We start from the raw sequence: 19,734 nt of genomic DNA on the forward strand, positions 1-19,734 counted from the left end.
GCTAATTACAGTAAATTGCTCTTCTGGGAGAATTCTTTGCCACAAACTGGCCAGGCAAAAGGTTTCTCACCAGCGCGGATTATTGTGTGGCTAATTAAATTGCCCTTCTTTGAGAATCCTTTGCAACAAACTGGCCAGGCAAAAGGTTTCTCACCGGTGTGGATTCTCACGTGCACTTTTAAGTGATGCTCCCTTAAGAATCTTTGACCACATTCTTAACAGGCAAAAGTTTTATAAGCAGTGTGGATACTCGTGTGGCTAATTGGATTGGATTGTATTGTATTGGATTTGCCTTTATTAGTCTCGCAGTGGAGAAATTTACATTTCACAGCAGCAAAGTTATGAAAGAAATGAAAGTAGAAAAGCAAAACACAGGAGCTGCTGGAAAGGCAGCCACTCTCGCGGCGTCGTCTTGAAGTCAAAAGAACAAAAAAAAAACAAGTAACAAATAACATGACAACACAAAGACACAGAGAGACATTCATTCTTAAGCACTTTCTGTACCCTCTTTGTTACATAAAGCAGTTCCAGATGAAAGAGGAGGAGGAGAGGATCAAAGCGTCTCTTCACCAGCGGATCAGGGACATCATGGTGGAATGTGCACGTCGACTACAAGCTAAATGTTGAAAGCAAACACGCAGCTGTAGCATCCATTGACGAAAAGAGATTGTCTCACATCTCCTGTCCCCCATAAATCAGCTTCAATTCCATCCCGCGACAATTCCATATACGCATCGGCGCTCTGCGCTGACGCTCCTTTCTTCTTATCGCGGGCTCCTCAAGCCATGCATCCATCCAGCCGCAGACTGTCCAACAGCACCGACCTTCCACTGAACAAAGCGGGGCTGTGAAGATGCTGCCCATTACAGGTGCAAAAAAGCACAATGGCCCCTTTGGTGTCCAGCGATGGCAGTCGAATGGCACCGACATTCCTCCCATTCAAAAACAGTACTGGCATATTCATGCTGCCGAAAAGGCGCAACCGCTCAGCACAGTCTCCTCCTTGATGAATGTCGTGGTCAAAAATGCTGAAAAACAATCCGTATCCGTTCCACACGACGTACAACAACACAAAGTGACAAAAGAAAATACAAAAACAAGACAAAAACAACAAAAAAAGCAAGGCTCATCAGAGCACTTGCTGACGGCTGCCTACTCGGGCGCCATCTTGGACTCCTAAATTAAAATTAAATGGCCCTTCTGAGAGAATCCTTGCCAACAAACTGAACAGGAAAAATGTTTCTCACTTGTGTGGTGAATTAAATGGCCCTTCTCAGAGAATCCTTTGCCACAGACTCAGCAGGAAAAAGGTTTCTCACCAGTGTGGGTTCTTGTGTGTTTACTTGAGCTTCCCTTCTGAGAGAATCCTTTGCCACAAACTGAACAGGAAAAAGGTTTCTCACCAGTGTGGATTCTTGTGTGGCTAATTAAAGACCACTTCGTTGAGAATCCTTTGCCACAAACTGAGCAGGCAAAATGTTTCTCACCAGTGTGGATTCTTGTGTGGCTAATTAAAGACCACTTCGTTGAGAATCCTTTGCCACAAACTGAGCAGGCAAAATGTTTCTCACCTGTGTGGGTTCTTGTGTGTTTACTTAAGCTTCCCTTCTGAGAGAATCCTTTGCCACAAACTGAACAGGAAAAAGGCTTCTCGCCACTGTGGATTCTCGTGTGGCGAATTAAACCTTCCTTCAAAGAGAATCCTTTGCCACAAACTGAACAGGAGAAAGGTTTCGCACTAGTGTGGATTCTTGTGTGTCTACGTAAGCTTCCCTTCTTAAAGAATCCTTTGCCACAAACTGAACAAGAAAAAGGTTTCTCGCCACTGTGGATTGTCGTGTGGCTAATTAAACGGTCCTTCTCAGAGAATTCTTTGCCACAAACTGAACAGGAAAAAGGTTTCTCACCAGTGTGGATTCTTGTGTGGGTAATTAAATAGCACTTCCTTGAGAATCCTTTGCCACAAACTGAACAGGAAAAAGGTTTCTCACCAGTGTGGATTCTTGTGTGTGTACTTAAGCATCCCTTCCTTGAGAATCCTTTGCCACAAACCGAACAGGAAAAAGGTTTCTCACCAGTGTGGATTATTGTGTGGCGAATTAAAGACCACTTCGTTGAGAATCCTTTGCCACAAACTGAGCAGGCAAAATGTTTCTTACCTGTGTGGGTTCTTGTGTGTTTACTTAAGCTTCCCTTCTGAGAGAATCCTTTGCCACAAACCGAACAGGAAAAAGGTTTCTCACCAGTGTGGATTCCTGTGTGGCTAATTAAAGACCACTTCGTTAAGAATCCTTTGCCACAAACTGAGCAGGCAAAATGTTTCTCACCAGTGTGGGTTCCCGCATGCTTTTTCAAATGACTCTGATCAGTCAACGTTTTGCTACACAGAGAAGATTTGCAGGCTTCGTTGTCAGTATGACATGTCAGATCACTGTCAGACTCTTCATCTTGATGATCATAATCATATGATCTGTTGTCATCATTTTTGGTGCAAGGGTGCTCTGGCTCCTCCTGTCTTTTAATGTCGTGGGCGTCCTCTTCTTCCTTCTTCAGCCGTGCAGGACAAGCATCTTCACTGATGTCTGCGTGACACAAAAAGACAGACACACATGCACATATGGTGATGTTACTCAGAGATAAATTAGTTCAGATTACCACTCAAAATGTGACATGAACAGCATGGCATTCGTGGTGGATTTTTTTTCTTTCTTGGATTAATTTTATCCATGGTTATCATTTCATTAATTTTTCATCATTTGGTTATTTGTGAAAAGCCTTGATGACGCCGGCGTAGAAAAATTGCTTTGCCTCCAACAACCTTCTGGCAAGGTGCTTCCACCCCTCTCAGACAATGTGTTTCTGTTTCGATCATGAAGGAGGCTGTGAAAGTGCTGCTTTTTCCAGATGTGCTGCTTTTTTTCATGCAAACAAAATCTCTCTCTCTTTGTCTGTCTCAGTGCGCACACTTCCTTCCCCCAGCCACACACACTCACATACACAGCTTTTAGCACCCGTGTGCGTTCTCAGCCGAAGTGCTTCTTCACACCCGTATGCGCCTAGTGTGCAAGAACTTCTTCTGGAACATGTTACTAAATAATCACCTCATAAAGAATACGTCTGTGTAAGCTCTCAGTCGTACAAGTGTGGTCCATCGATGAGAAGGTTTCTTCAGCCGTCATCTGTACAAAGTTGAAGGTTTCGGACGTTTCGCCTCCTATCCAAGAGGCTTCGTCAACGAACTAAAGTCTGACTGGTCGTATCGGCCCTATTTATATATCCCTAATGTCCAGACACAGCGGCGCTGGACACAGCTATGAGAGGTCCCTACTCTCAGGTTGGGGGGGAGCAGAGGACCCCTCCCTGTGGCCCCACTGATTGTTCCTACATTTCTGACTAACGACTGGCCTATTTCCCCCACTCCCACCTGTATCACCTCATCAGCATTACGAATGTTGCCTAACCTGTTTTGCCTAAGCAGGCTATTGTATGAACGATCCAAATTGAACCTCACCCCACCGGACCGGTTTAATGAAGGATTTTGTTGTTTTATAAGAATCGCTTCTTTTACCCCCCTTTTCGATTCTTATAAAACAACTAAATCCTTCATTAAACCGGTCTGGTGGGGTGAGGTTCAATTTGGATCGTTCATACAATAGCCTGCTTAGGCAAGACAGGTTAGGCAACTTTCGTAATGCTGATGAGGGTCGTAATGCTGATGAGGTGATACCGGGGGAAATAAGCCAGTCGTTAGTAGGAACAATCAGTGGGGCCACAGGGAGGGGTCCTCTGCCCCCCCAACCTGAGAGTAGGGACCTATCATAGCTGTGTCCGGCGCCACCATGTCTGGACATTAGGGATATATATAAATAGGGCCGATACGACCAGTCAGACTTTAGTTCGCTGACGAAGCTTCTTGGATAGGAGGCGAAACGTCCGAAACCTTCAAATTTGAACAGATGACGGCTGAAGAAAACTTCTCATCGATGGACCACTCCTGTACGACTGAGAGCTTACACAGACGTACTGGTGGTTTAGTTTCGTTTCGTTTAGTTTATGCAATATATTGCCGTGAAGAGTGGAAATTGTAAAGAGTAGTACATTGGGGAGACTAAACAAATTCTCAAAAAAGACTATCAACATCGCAGGAATAATACTAGTGGGCATCAATCGGCAGTACATATGCACCTAAAAGCTAGCAACAACTCATTTGACGACAATGGGGTTAAAATCTTAGCGAAAGAACATAGATGGTTTGAAAGGGGAGTAAAAGAAGCAATTTTTATAAAACAATTAAATCCTTCATTAAACCAATATGGTGGGGTGAGGTTCAATTTGGATCGTTCATACAATAGCCTGCTTAGGCAACATAGGATTCGCAATACTGATGAGGTGATACCGTAGGGCAGGGGTGTCAAAGTCATTTTTTGCCGCGGGCCACATTGTGGTTATGGTTTCCTCTCGAGGGCCGTTATGAATTTGCGGAATCCATTAGAATGTTTAAATCCCTTCAAATATTACATATAGAGCACACTGCAAATTAATGAATAACTCGTTTTCAAATCTGAAGTCAAGAATAATGACTTTTATTGTGGTTGACATCCAAAAATATGAAATTTTGGCTGAGATTTTTGCAATCATCATGGAAGTTTGATTTGCTTTCGCGGCCCGAAAAAAATGATGTGGCGGGCCGCATTTGGCCCGCGGGCCTTGACTTTGACACCTGTGCCGTAGGGTGTGGGGCCATTAGGCCAGTCGTTAGTCAGAACAATAGGAAGAATCAGTGGAGCTGCAGGGAGTAGTCCTCTGCTCCCCCCAACCTGAGGGCAGGGACCTATCATAGCAGTGTCCGGCACCGCCATGTCTGGACAGTAGGGATATATACAGGGCCTAAACTACCAGTAAGATCTTAGTTTGATGACAAAGTTTCTTGGATAAGAAGCGAAACGTCCGACACCTTCAAAGAAGTACAGATGACGGCTGAAGAAACCTTTTCATCGATGGACCACTCATGTACGACTGAGAGTTTACACAGACGTAACACTATTGATAATTCGTCCGTTTCTCCCTCCCATCAGGTCAAAAGTCTAGGTGTCATTCTTGACAGCACACTATCTTTCCACTCCCAGATAAATAACTTAACCCGATCTGCATACTTCCACCTACGCACTATCAATCGTCTTCGCCAGTCTCTCACTCCTCACACCACTGCTATCCTCGTTCATAGTCTTGTCACCTCCCGGATTGACTATTGCAATTCACCTCTCTTTGGTGTCCCTCAGAAACGTCTCCACAAACTTCAACTCGTCCAGAATTCTTCAGCCCGGATCCTCACCAGAACCTCATCCTTTCACCACATCACCCAGGCCCTCCAATAGCTCCACTGGCTCCCGGTCAAATATAGAATCAACTTTAAAATTCTTCTTTATACATTTAAAGCTATCCATAACCTTGGCCCCCCCATACCTATACCATAAATTTCGATTCCCTCTTGTTCCCTCAGATGCTCTTCCTCCCTCCACCTCTGTGTGTCCCTCCTGCCCGTCTGAGCACGAATGGAGACAGAGCCTTCAGCTGCTCTGCCCCTAAACTCTGGAATCACTTCCTCCCAACATAAATATGTGATGAGAGCTTTGTGCCTTTGCACTTGTGATTTCCGCCAGGCATCGTATGTTACTTATTTGAGCGCATGTGCACAAAAAAAAAACCACAAAGCCTGTTCAAAAAAACCTGAAAACACGCGAGACGTGCAGTAAGAGCCAACCTAATCTGTGAAGAACGAAAGGGCGTGTGTGTGTGTGTGTGTGGCTCTCCTTGAAACACATGTCTAAAGATTTTACTTTTATGGCTCTCTACGTCAAAAAGGTTGCCAACCCCTGCCTTAGGGGCTTTGTACCAACCTAATCTGTGAAGAACGCTTCTTGGCTGCATCCTCCAAATGGCGTCCAGCAGTTGACGTTCTCCCTTGCAGTCCTCTTTTTCTTCACAAAGTTCCTTCTCGTCTTCTGGTGTCCTTCTTGCGTACATTGTTCACACAACAGTTATAAAATGTTTTGCCTACGATCTCTGCGGAGCAATGCGTTGAGCACGAGGGCCTCTTTGTTAGCGGCTAGCAAACTCGGCTGAGCTAAACGAGACTTAGAAAGTCCAACGTACACCGAGACGACTTTATTCGGACACAAGCTGCAACGAAAGACGTTTTAACCGAGCAAGATAGAGGTGGGCGCTCCGAGTAGGCGCTTTGAGCACGTCGCCGACAGGAATTTGGTCAACGGGTGTCGACCGCGTTTTGGGCGCAGTCCGAGCTTGCCTCAAGCTTTTGTGAATACTCTGCATACCGGAAATCTGACCACAGTGAACGCCGTTACCGCCTTCGAAATAAAAGCATACAAAATCATATCAGATGTTGCTGCTGACTTTATTTGTAAACGGATCATAAACAAATATATTTGGGAAACATGTTTTTCTTTTCACCTGCTGATGAAATCTACAGTATTTCAAATAACTGTTGCTCTGTGCACCTGTATACAGTGAGACCACTCCTTGTTTTCTATGCTTACTGAGTGACCATCCCGTGCTTTCAACATGGCATCATTCTTGTTGTTGTTGAGGCCAAAACATGACAGGCAATTAATTGTCTTCAAGCTATGATCGTCAACCCCAAGCGTGTACGGACAGGGACGGACAATTCTTTTTTCTTTTTTTTTTGCAAAGGAGCCACATGATAAGCTAATGCTTGTCGATGGCCATTCTAACCTCAACATGCTAATGGTGTCGTACGTTATCGCCCTCGGGTGGTGTTGAATGTGCGTGTTGTAGCATATGTCACACTGCTACAGAATGTTGCGACAGGTCGTAAAGCAGCGGTGACGTCACGGCCGCAGGTAGACTAAGATGGTGGCCTCTCTCATTCCTCCGGACATAACACGTGTGTACCGTATTTTCACGACCATAAGACGCATATAAACGTCTCAGATTTTTTTTCAAAATGTGCGGCGCCCTGTAGTGCGGACGTATTAGAGACCACCATGAGGAGGACGTGGGAGAGAACATGTGGGGGGGAATGTGGGCGTGGTTTGTGTATAAGCGAACAGGTATGTGCGTTATGCAGAACATTGCTGTTTTAACTGAAAATGGCACAGAGATATGGTTATGAAGCACAGTTTAAACTGAAGGCTATCAGTTACGCCGAGGAACATGGGAATGGAGCGGCCGTGACATAATATGCGGACATAAGGCAAGGTGGCCGGAGTTGGCGGCCACTAAAGATTCGAGCAATGGATCGGCGAGCTAAGAGCGAGCGCAAGGAGCGTTTCGACTGTCACAAGCCCACTCAGAGCAGTAACGCTAGCGGAGCAAATGAAAATGCTGGCGTTTTATGAAACTGTGTGATTTTTCCCTCCGCACCAGGACTACTGTAGCGCAGCAACGGCCGGCGAATTATTCTGAAAAGCTGGCAAAAAGGCTGCCATGCTAACGGAGAGAAACTCCCGGCGATTGTGGGTTTATTTAGTTGAAAAGTATAGTTTATGGAAACCCGGGAACGGATTATTCCCATTTTAATGGTTTCCTATGGGAATTTTTTTTGAGATACACACCTTTCGCCTTACACACTATGTCTGGGAACCAATTAAGTTCATAAATTGAGGCCTCACTGTATTAGATAACGGATTGAGACGCTCCCCACCGAACCAATTGGGGGCACGGCACGTGGTTGCCAGTCAATCGTAGGGCACACAAAGACGTACAACAGTCACTCTCACACTCAGAAACTAGGGACAATTTGGAGTGGTCAATCTGCCTGCCATGCATGTTTTTGGAGTGTGGGAGGAAACCGGAGGACCCGGAGAAAACCCACGCAGGCCTGGGGAGAACATGCAAACTCCACACAGGGAGGCCGGACCGTGACGCGAACCGGCAACCTCTGCACTGTGAAGCCGGTGTGCTAACCACTGGACTACCGGGCTGCCCTATTATTATTATTATTATTATTATTATTATTATTATTATTATTATTATTATTACTGCTTTTTCTATCACCACTTAAGAAAGCGTCTTGGCACTGTTCTGAGAGTTCTTATTCCTTCGAGGTGAATGTGACCCTTACAAGACAGCCATGAAACCGCTTATTTTACATCCGAACCACTGACGGGCATAAATTCGTTGTAGCTCTTTTATTTTGAAGGTGGCCCACGTCGCTAGCTCGCTTGATCGCTCGTCTCAGACTACCGTCATGCAGTGTCGTCAATCGAAGTGGCGGCTCACTTGACTTCGATTTTGCCAGTGGAGGCTGACTTGAAAGCAGTCAGCAACTAATGTTACGATACGACATTGTTAAAAGGACAAGCGTTGTCAAAATAAACTCGGTGAGAACAAAAAGAATTGTGTTAGAAACAGCATCTGGCTTGTGGGGATTGCATATATTGCTTGAGTAGCATTTGAAAATGCTTGCACACATTCACATAAGTGGCGTTTGACTGAAAGGAAGGCTTTTCAATATATGTGAAAGTCCGTGTTAGATTCCATTTATAAACCTTTGTTTACATCCGGTTAGATATTCTGACGTGACCTGTGGTAGCCAATCCTCATACGAGAGAGAACTGGGCGCCAACAGACCAGGAAGTCCAACTTGTAGGTTAAGGTTCAGTTTAACGTTGTTCCGCAAGCTTCAACCGCCCCTGTAGTTGTCTGTGTGAATCTGGTTCCGAAAATGGAGTCACGGTCGTATCTTCCCGTACAACCCGGTGTGTGCATGGAAGAAAATTTATTTTCCTTGGATGATATTTTGCTTTCGCACCAGCGACTCCCTATCCGCACTGAAGTTTCTTTTCCTCGTCTTGGATTCCTCGAGAAATCGAGCGATTCGCCCGATATTCCCATGGTAGGAAACCATTTCACTGAAGAAAATGGCCACGTAATTCCGCCTTCATTGAAACGGGGTTTAGTGCGTTCCAACGTTGGGAACAAGTTTAATACCGCATTAAGTGGTCATAAAAAATCTGAGAAGTGTAGAAATTGAGCTAACGTTTTATTTATAACGACAAACAATTTCATGGAAAAACTGGCAATGCCATTAGAAAAAAAAACACTCAATAAAAAGAAACTGTACAAAGTATTTAAAGGACAACCGACACAATTTTTTGGTTTCCTAACTGACATCAGAAAAACGTTTTATAGCATCTAAAATACCCAAAACACACAGACTGATATTTTTAGTCAAATGCAAAACACCAATAAAAATGAGTTAAAGTGTCCCAAAACTACTTCATAATGAACCAGGAAATGGTGAGTTTCAGAAGGTCCCGCCCCCTTATTCGTGATGTCACGCCAGGACGTCTTGCCGTGCTCTAAAATCAAAACAATGGCTTCAGATTCGGAGAAGATGCTTTCTTGTTACTCATCCGGTTATGAATATGATTCAAATAGTTCTGAAGAGGAAAGCATAAATGTTTGCAATCGATTAAAGAAGTCCTTCCGGATCAATTCGAGCCGTCAGGACTCCAATGTTGCGTCCCAGAAAATACACAAGATGGCGCCCAAGCTCCGTTGGAAATGGGCTGATTTGTCTGCTGGGAATTTGTGTCAACTAGTATCAAATAGTAGTCTTGGTGCAACATACAACGATTCCACATCGCGTCATTTATGTTTTTTCCTTCTAATTTTGCCATCAACACGGATCAACACAATGTCTCTTGTAAAATACGTGCAGGAGAAGTCATTTGAAGTGATTGTACAAATTATGGACACAACTTGTCCGGCCGGAGGGCGTCGGTTGTCCTTTAAAGTAGCACGTTAATGTGAAGTGTGTCTTCCAGAGGAGGTCCTAAAAACAATGACTCCTTTACAGGGTACAAAAATGGAGTTTCCTTTGTGGCTGTCCAAGGGTTTGTATGAACAGAACAAAAGGATGCTTTCAGTTGAGCTCCCTAAGGTTTATCGAGAAGGCTGGAGGAGGTTGTTCAATGCAGACCCCACTGTGGTAGATCTTCACAAGTTGGGGCCTTACTATTATGGCTTGGGATCCCAGATGCTGCGCTTTGACAATCAAGAGAACTCAGAAATTGCACAGACGTTGCTGCAGGTAATGTAGGACTATCATTCACCATCATGTACCAATTTGTTCTGCAGCACTCTTGATGCATTCTTGAATACAATATATCTGTGTGCGCATATATATATATATATATATATATATATATATATATATATATATATATATATATATATATATATATATATATATATATATAGATATAGATAGATATATATAATTAAAAAATAAGGTCACTGAACATAAAAATAGCGATTTCAAAGTGAATTTCAAATACAGTAAAGTCTCGTTATATCGATATCCGATATATCGATAGTCCCGGTTATATCGATACTATTTCTATGCAACGCGCGGAGAAAATTACATGCAAACAGGGTCAGATATATCGATAGTCCCGGTTATATCGATATTTTTTCGGACTCCCTTGAATATCGATATAACGAGACTTTACTGTACATGGAAACACAAATGGCAAGTACTTTTCATTTTTCTTCTTTCTTCAGACATTCATCAGGCGTTTCAGGCGGACAATGGACTCGTCTCAGAATTCCTATAATGAGGACACCTCGGCGCTAGTGGAACGTCTAGACTGTCTTGAGAAGGCGCTGTTTGTGTCGGGGCAAAGTGGCCTCAACAGCTACCAGGGCTGGGAGAAAGGACACGCCTCCCAGCTCTCTGCCTCAAGCCTGGTACTCAATTACCGCAAGCGGAAGATAACAGATGTGCAGTCATGACCTTCACAGACTCGTCACCATTATTTCTTGTTCTGCTGAGACTAGACTAGATTAGTATGATACACGTTTCTACAATGATTGCTCTTTTCCCAATGTACTCATAAATGTTGATTTCTTTAACTTTGCCCCTTCGATGGAAACTTATTAAAAACAGACGCAATCTTGATAAATCACAGTGCATATGTTATTTGAATCTATTTCCATTTCATCCTCCCAGTATCTGCGAAATAGTCTGTAAATGCCATATCTTGCATATTCCTTGAGACAAATTTATTAATTGATCAGGGATATTTTTCACATTTGAAAGACAGTTAATAAATTGGGTTGTAGTGTACTTACTGTGCGATGAGGTTTGTACACACTACATTTAAAGGACAACGGGCACCAATTTTTTTGTTTCCTACTGACATCAGAAAAACGTTTTATAGCATCTGAAATACCCAAAACAGGCAGGCTGATATTTTTAGTCAAATGAAAAACACCAATAAAAATGACTTCAAAATGAATCCGGAAATTGACAGTTTCAGAAGGCCCCGCCCCCTTGTTCATGGTGTCACGCCAAGTCGTCTTGCCTCGCTGGAGAATCAAAACAATGGCTTCAGATTGGGAGAAGATGCTTTCTTGTTACTCATCTAGTTCTGAATATGATTCAAATAGTTCTGAAGAGGAAAGCATACATGTTTGCAATTGATTAAAGGAGTCCTCCCATATCAATTCGAGCCGTCAATGACACTAATGTAGCACCCAGAAAATGCAGAAGATGGCGCCCAAGCTCAGTTGGAAATGGGCTGATTTGTCTGCTGGGAATTTGTGTCAACTAGTATCAAATAGTAGTCTTGGTGCAACACACAACAATTCACCATGGCGTTATTTATGTGTTTTCCTTCTAATTTCGCCATCAACACAAAGTTTTCAGACTAAACAAAGTACGGCAAAATGCATTGTGTGTGGCTTTCTCGGTCAGGGGCGGTCCAAACGTGACGTCACATGGGGATCGTCATCAACTCGAAAACAAGACTTCATGAATATTCTGCGCAAGTCTTAAAACGTAAACTATAGCTACATGCTGTGGAATCTTTGTAAAATACGCTCAGTCGAAGTCATTTGAAGTGATTTTACAAATTATGGACATAACTTGTCCGGGGGCGTCGGCTGGCTTTTACTTCTTTAGGTTTAGTATTTCCGGGCCAAACACTCCCTCCAAATGCTCCTGGCCCGGCCCCTCTGTCTGTTTAGAACACAATGCGGCCCGCGAGTCAAAAAGTTTGCCCACCCCTGGTGTACAGTGTCTTCACAGCCTGAGTAAAGTAGTTTCCAAAACCAAACTTATTAAGTGATTGAAAAATAAAATGGTGTTCCAAAGTGTCAAAAGCTTTGTAAAAATCGAGAAATAAAATAAAACTATTGTGGTTAATAAGTTCCTGATAATCAAGAATATCCAATACAAGACGAACATTATTGGCAATGTGTCTCTTACTCAAGAAGCCTGACTGTGTTTCACTAATTATATGCGGTAAGGATTTTCTAATTCGGATTGCCAGGATGGAGGCTAAAACTTTATAATCTGTATTCAGTAGGCAGATAGGGTGCCAGTTTTCAAGAGATGGCGTGTCTTTTTTTGGTTTTGGGATGAGAGATGTAAGACCCTGAGAAAGTGAACAGGGGAGGGAGCCTTTTGAGATGCTTTCAGAAAAAAAAAAACATTGAGCAGGAAAGGAGCCAAAGGGTCAGAAAAGGTTTTATACAATTCTGAAGTAAGCCCATCGTTTCCAGGAGATTTATTCATCTTGAGCTGCTTAATTGCATCCTGCACTTCAATTAGATTAATTGGTTGATCACATCGTTTTTTTTTCTCATTAATGTTAATTGTTTTATTGGATGTAATGGATTCTAAAATTGACACTGGCTCGGCTTGCATATGGTTAGAAGTGTATAGGTTACCATAGAATTTTGAGCAGAAAGAGGAGATTTTGTGGTAGTCTGAAACCATTTTCTTATCAATTTTTAATGTGTCAATGGTTTGTTTTTGAGATTTAGATTTTTCCAAGTTAAAGAAGTACAATGAGCATTTTTGCCCTTCTTCCAGCCAACGCCTCCTGGATCTGATAAATGCACCATCTGCTTTTCGTCTATATATACCATCAAGTTTATTTTGGTAATCTGCTAACTTGCCGTGATTATCCTCAGATAGGGTTGCCAATTGACTGGAAAGAGAAATTATTTGCGCACACAAGTCGTCCTCTTCCTCTCCTCTGTGTTTCGCTAAGTTGCTGCTATATGTATTTCCTCACGTATTTACCGATTTCGTACTTTAGAAGTTCCCAATCGGGGCTGACAGAGTTTTGAAGAAGGGATGTGTCCCAATGAGACTTTATTAACCTGTTTATGTTTTCCTTGACCTCATCATGGGCGAACAAACTTTTGTTCAGCTTCCAACATAAAGCCTTAGGAATATTCATAACTGGTGTCAAGGTTACCTTAAGTGTGATTATTTGATGATCAGACAGTGGTGCTGGGTGGTAGTCTACTTCAACGAGGTCCGCAGAGATTGTTTTAGATATCAACCAGTAATCCTGTTTAGACTGTTTTGAAAGGTCCTTGGAGTGCCAAGTATATGTTTTTAGAGAGGGAAACATTTCTCTGAAAACATCATATAGGTTGTATTTCTCCATGAAGGTGATGAGGTATAGATTGGAGTCTGCTTGTTATTCATAACTACATTAAAATCACCACCCAGAATTAAATAGGCAGTTGGATATTTGTTTAACCAGTACTCAACTTTTTTTTAAATCAATTTCTTCTAACAATAATATATTTTTAGGAGGTCAATTGTACCCATATATATTAATCATGATAACATTTTTATCAGAGATTGACAACATAAGTACGATATTTCAAATGACCAGAGAATCTACAAGTTGGTGATGACATGGAAATCATGTCTCGCGAGGCATCGGACGTAGCCAAGTGAGTTCTGAGGCTTTGGGCGTGGCCAAAAGCGAACTGCACACGAACATGAAGTGCGGGGCGGAGGTGTTTCACAGTGAAAATGTGCAGGACTCTTGCGCACAAACATTGATGTGGTTGTCAACTCTGCATACCTGAAATTTTCAATAAGGTCCCAATTCGTTGTTGCAGATATGACTGGCCATCAGTCAAACAAAAATTACGCCATGGTTTCTTCATATTTTTTTATTTCTTTGTGACAGTCAAATCAACATTGGTTAGTCATCAGTCAAACAAACATTACGGCAAGGTTTCTTCAGATTTAGAATTTCCTTGTGATAGTCAAATCAACATGATCATAATATTGTGCAACAGAAAAATAGCTACAAAGACAAAATAACAAGAAGAAAATGTATTTTTGTAAAATCAAATGTCATTTGTACCCGTTTGCCATTTACTCATTCACTTTAAAGGACAACCGACACCTCTGGACAAGTTGCGTCCATAATTTGTAAAATGACTTCTACTGAGCGTTTGTGTAAGCTCTCAGTCGTACAGAAACTACCAGCAAGACTTTAGTTCGCTGAAGAAGCATCTTGGATAAGAAGCGAAACGTCCGACACCTTCAAAAAAGTACAGATGACGGCTGAAGAAACCTTTTCATCATTCTACCGAGTGCATTTTACAAAGATTCCACGGCATCTAGCTATATTTTACGTTTTAAGACTCACCCTGAATATTCAAGAAGTCTTGTTTTTGAGTTGGTGACGATACCTACCATGACGTCACGTCTGGAACGCCCCTGACCGAGAAAGCGGCACACAATGCATTTTGGGTACTTTGGTCTGAAAACTTGGTGCTGATCTGTGTTGATGGCGAAAATTACAAGGAAAACACATAAATAATGCGATGGTGAACCATTGTGTGTTGCACCAAGACTACTATTTGATACTCGTTGACACAAATTCCCAGCTGACAAATCAGCCCATTTCCAACGGAGCTTGGGCGCAATCTTCTGCATTTTCTGGGACAATACATTGCTGTCATTGACGGCTCGAATTGATACGGGAGGACTTCTTTAATCGATTGCAAACATGTATGGTTTCCTCTCCAGAACTATTTGAATCATATTCACAACTGGATGAGGAACAATAAAGCATCTTCTCGAATCTGAAGCCATTGTTTTGATTTTAGAGCACGGCAAGATGTCCTGGCGTGACATCACGAATAAGGGGGCGGGACTTTCTGAAACTGAAACTTCCTGAGGTCATTTTGAAGTAGTTTTGGTACACTTTAAGTCATTTTTATTGGTGTTTTTCATTTGACGAAAAATATCAGCCTGCGTGTTTTGGGTATTTTAGATGCTAGAAAACATTTTTCTGATGTCAATTAGGAAACAAAAAAAATGGTGTCGGTTGTCCTTTAAATAATTGTCCAGCAAAACCTGTGTTACTTAATTATGTTTCTTAAAAAAATATTTGAATGATTTGTCATTAAACTAAATGTCAAATTTGTTTTACGTACTGTATTTAACTGAAATTAATCCTTGCCATTGGTTTCCACGATCTGAATTCAATTAAATCATCGGGTTTTTGTTCTCTTAATTGGTGTCAAAATCAAAAAATGAAAAAGTTGTGAATCCAACATTATTGACACGAATCATGACTTCATATATTAATGGTTAAACATATAAGTAAATGATACATATCATGGTTATTATTAATTGTGATTCACTTCAATTTGTATGAGTTTGTCATTCATCATCATTAAATGTGACATTACTATTCTCTTTTGATGACAGAATACAATTATTGAATAAACTTGTTAATTACAATGTATATTTGCCAGAAATAATACACTTTCTGGTGATTACATACGCACCAAAAGGGGTGTGATGGGGACATTTCACTCACAGTAGAAGGTTAGGACGTTTTCTTGGTTTCCTCTGACCAATAGCACAGGGGAACCCAAGTCCCGTGACAAGAATTCCAGCCATGCCAGGTACAGGATACTGGGGCACACTCCTCTTCTCCCTACGGGCATGGTGCTGAATGCATGCAGACAGATTCAGGACATTTCCAGTGTGCGTTAAATTTAACGAAAAACACTGAGCAATACTCACATGACAATTAGAGTGGCTTCGCGGGAGTAATCCTGCAGAATTTCATTGAGTCGAATCTGCCGGAAAGACTGATGCCCACAGAAACGCAATCATGATTAGAATGTACTTCATTATCCATAGCAATATTATATCAGTGGTTCAATCAATGTATTTTTTTCTTGGTCATGATGTCAGGGGCCATTATGACTTCTATCACCACAGCCAGAAGACCATGAAACTGGCCAACCTCAGCAGTTTCAATACTACTAGAACCAGATTTTTTTTTCAATATACAGTGATACCTCAGTTTACGAACCCCTTGGCTCACGAACGTTTCGGTTTACGAACGTTACATTTATGAAAAATTTACCTTGGCATACGAACTATTTTTCGGGATATACACGGAGCTGCCACCATGAGTGATGTGTCGTTCGCGAACGAGCCCATTCTCCTCACAAGAAAATGGTGGCCGACTGTTTTGTCCTCTATTCCCCGCCCCCAGTCTTCAGTTAAAGCCACGTGATTGGTCAAGAACCCCACAGTCAGGGAGTTGGTGGGGGGTGGGGGTTACAGACAGACAGAGAGTGAGGCTGTTGTCCAAAAAACAAAATGGCATCTTCGGTTAAAGCCACGTGATTGGTCAAGAATGAAGCAGGGGGGGGGGGGGGGGGGGTTAAACATTAAAGACACATGCAGACGACAGAGAGAGAGTGAGAAAACACACACACACACACACACACGAAAGGTAGACAACAGAGCTTAAAACTAAAAAACACAAGTGAAATGGTGAGAAAATGGATAGAAAACAGTGAAAAAGCTATCAACCCAGCTCAACAGAACACAATTGATGAGGAACAAGGTAAAATTATGGCGGAGAAAGCACCTACAAGGGATCATTCCTCAAGATGGTGGAAGAAGAAGGCTACGTTCTTCATGAAATGTTTCATGCTGATGAAACCGGCCACTCCATTCCATCAAGCCATCAACGACCATCACAAAGAAAACGACTTTATGACACAGTACAGTTTACAGTTTATTTTTTTAATTTTAATACCATAGCATATTTATTAAACATGAAATAAGGTATATTTTGTGTAGTTTTAAAGGACAACCGTGGTCTCCGGAAAAGTTGTGTCCATCATTTGTAAAATGGCTTCAAATGATTTCTACTGAGCGTATTTTACAAAGATTCCACCGCATATAGCTATATTTTACGTTTTAAGACTCTTCTTAAGACTGAATATTCCGGAAGTCTTGTTTTTGAATTGGTGACGAGTCCTCACGTCACGTCACGGAAGGAACGCCCCTGACTGAGAAATGACATACCTTGCATCACCTCGATGCATTTTGCGGTACTTTGTTTGGTCTGAAAACTTCGTGTTGATCCGTGTTGATGGCGAAATTAGAACACATAAATAATGCAATGGTGAATCGTTGTATGTTACACCGAGACAACTCTTTGATATTTGTTGAAAAAAATTCCAAACTGCAAAACAAAACTATTTCCAACGGAGCTCTGCCGCCATCTTTTGCATTTTCTGTAACACTACACATCAGAATCAGAATCAGAATCATTATTCTGTAGAACACACACTAGAACACGATGCACTGCTGCATCAGTCTTGAGCCATCAAAACGACTCAGAAAACCTTCTTTAATCAATTGCAAATAGTTATACTTTCCTCTTCAGAACTATTTGAATCAGACGTATTGCCGTGACACCACTTTTTAGACACTTTAAGTCACTTTTATTCGTGTTTTGCATTTGAATGAAAATACAGTAAAGTCTCGTTATATCGATATCGGATATATCGATAGTCCCGGTTATATCGATACTATTTCTATGCACACGCGGAGAAAATTACATGCAAACAGGGTCGGATATATCGATAGTCCCGGTTATATCGATATTTCTTCGGACTCCCTTGGATATCGATATAACGAGACTTTACTGTATTATACTGCATGTTTTGGGTATTTTAGATGCTATAAAACGTTTTTCTGATGTCAGTTAGGAAACAAAAAAGTGACGTCGGTTGTACTTTAAAAGGACCCCCGGCACGACCATTCGTTGTCGGGTCATTGTTGTATGATGGATGCTTTGTATGCATTGTATGCTGTGCATGTGTTTGTTTAATCTTGGCAGACTTTTACTCTTGGTCTTTATTTGATACCGTGTATTTTTTCTGTTTGAATGACTTTGATGTTTTTGATTTTGTTCCTGTTGACTTTATTTTAATACAATTTCTCAAACACAACCTGCTGCTCCCTCCTGCCTGCTTTTTGGGATCCACATCTGCCATCACCACCTCGCAAACTGTGACATTATGTCCGAAAATATATTTTAGCTATTATTTTTCATGGAGTTAACAATAGATGAGGTAATTATTATAACACCATAAATGCAAGCCATTACCATTAGCTGACAGGACCTCTCCTATTTACTCTAAGTAAAGGGCTACGAAAGAAGAACACATATTGAAGCAACCAAGTGTCCCAGGCAATGTATTGTAAAAGCACATACGTGATTCATGATTTTGCATTGTAAAAGCAAAGAATGATTGTGAATAATATCAAGCTTTGATAAGCTCTGAACAAGTAGACGACAGGGGTTGGAAAAAATGTTAAATTCTGCATTTCGAACAGCAATACAGCTACGAGGAGGAAAATGCAATGTCAAGTATGAAGCTGAAATCAGTTAGTTATAGTCATTGCAAGCTCAGCAAGTAGTACTCTTATTTTAGTCATTGAAGCTTTTCCGGGAGAAGAACCCACTCACTGCTGTGCACTGTTGTGACCCGCTCGACATCACAGGCACCTATTAGGCACTTTCTATGGACGAAAACAAATGCTCATATTGCAACTACTATGCGATTGTCAGGTGGGGAGGCTGTTCCCCCAGGCGCTGCACATGGCTAACCACTTCCCATTGTCAAGGGAAGTTGAAAAAAGAGAGAGAGAGAGAGAGAGAGAGAGAGAGAGAGAGAGAGAGAGAGAGAGAGAGAGAGAGAGAGAGAGAGAGAGAGACAGAGACAGACAGACAGAGACAAAGACAGAGACAGAGACAGACAGACAGACGGAGACAGACAGACAGAGACAGACAGACAGACAGACAGACCTTGGCTTTATTCCTCTCCAGATCCTGGTCAGTGATCCACCAAGGTTCCTCCCGTGCTCTTGATGTTCCAGAATCAGATTCAGTTTGGAGGTTTGTGTCTAGCTTGAAGGAACTTATCATATTCTCAAACTGATGAATGCTGTTGTAAAAAGTGAGATCAAGGAATCACAGGCGTGACAAAGAGTGGATTAAAAAACAAGTCTTCACACGTGATGCTGCCACCATATTTCAGTATTGATATGAATTTTTAATGCCAATCAACAGCAGAATGTAGCCACAGGAGGACACAAAAGCCACTGTCTTATTTCGTTGATCCCACGCCTGGATAAATATCTTGCATTTGTTTCATTGCATTCCAAAGTAAAATTTAGGCCAAAACAAACGTGCGTATCAAACCCTTGAATTACATACCGGTCGAGGCCCAGGTTATCAACGAATGCCATCGGCGCTGTTGACCTACGGGGTGCTGGTGGGAATGGACGACTGTTGGCAAAAGAATTTGAATCTTGGAACAATGACAAAAAAGGTAGAGAGTTGGTAAACATGATGAAGAGGAGGAAGGTAAATATATCTAGGAGACCAGGTGGAAAGGGAGCATGGCTAGAAGCTTAGGGTTAAGTTGTTCTATTGTGGTGTAGACAAAGAGAAATGGAGTTGGAGTTATCTTGAAGGATGAGTTTGTTAGGAATGTCTTAGAAGTAAAAAATCTGTCAGAGTCATGAGTCTAAAGCTAGAAACTGAAGGTGTAATGTTCAAAGTTGGTAGGATTTGAGATGGAGATGGAGAA

General features: G+C 41.9%; 3 protein-coding genes across 4 annotated transcripts in view; 1 reads left to right on the top strand and 2 right to left on the bottom strand.

The window, feature by feature from the left end:
- Nucleotides 1-11,099, top strand: part of gins3 (GINS complex subunit 3) — a 24,879-nt gene extending 13,780 nt beyond the window's left edge. The window contains exons 1-3 of one of the 2 annotated variants that reach the window (XM_088995709.1): nt 8,063-8,878; nt 9,845-10,078; nt 10,552-11,032. In XM_088995709.1, coding sequence (XP_088851835.1) covers nt 8,708-8,878; nt 9,845-10,078; nt 10,552-10,782 — 636 coding nt within the window. In that variant the 5' untranslated portion in view covers nt 8,063-8,707 and the 3' untranslated portion in view covers nt 10,783-11,032. Of the gene's footprint in view, nt 1-8,062; nt 8,879-9,844; nt 10,079-10,551 lie in introns of those variants that run through there. The other variant, XM_088995710.1, reaches the window with a different exon arrangement.
- Nucleotides 268-7,054, bottom strand: LOC148898514 (uncharacterized). The gene is made up of 2 exons (XM_088995706.1): nt 5,898-7,054; nt 268-2,582 (listed from the first exon to the last, which is right to left on the bottom strand). The coding sequence occupies exons 1-2, from the start codon at nt 6,022-6,024 to the stop codon at nt 1,297-1,299; spliced, it is 1,413 nt and encodes a 470-aa protein (XP_088851832.1). The 5' UTR covers nt 6,025-7,054; the 3' UTR covers nt 268-1,296.
- A 4,425-nt stretch (nt 11,100-15,524) lies between the features above and the next one.
- slc12a3 (solute carrier family 12 member 3) overlaps nt 15,525-19,734 on the bottom strand; it is a 53,265-nt gene continuing 49,055 nt past the window's right edge. The window contains exons 24-26 of the mRNA XM_088995702.1: nt 18,948-19,086; nt 15,851-15,918; nt 15,525-15,775 (exon numbers count right to left, since the gene is read on the bottom strand). Of these exons, the coding sequence (XP_088851828.1) occupies nt 15,634-15,775; nt 15,851-15,918; nt 18,948-19,086 (349 nt within the window). The 3' untranslated portion in view covers nt 15,525-15,633. The remainder of the gene's footprint in view (nt 15,776-15,850; nt 15,919-18,947; nt 19,087-19,734) is intronic.

Source organism: Hippocampus bargibanti, linkage group LG05 (assembly GCF_051943395.1).
Source record: "Hippocampus bargibanti isolate YZ-2025 linkage group LG05, ASM5194339v1, whole genome shotgun sequence".
NCBI lineage: Eukaryota > Metazoa > Chordata > Actinopteri > Syngnathiformes > Syngnathidae > Hippocampus > Hippocampus bargibanti.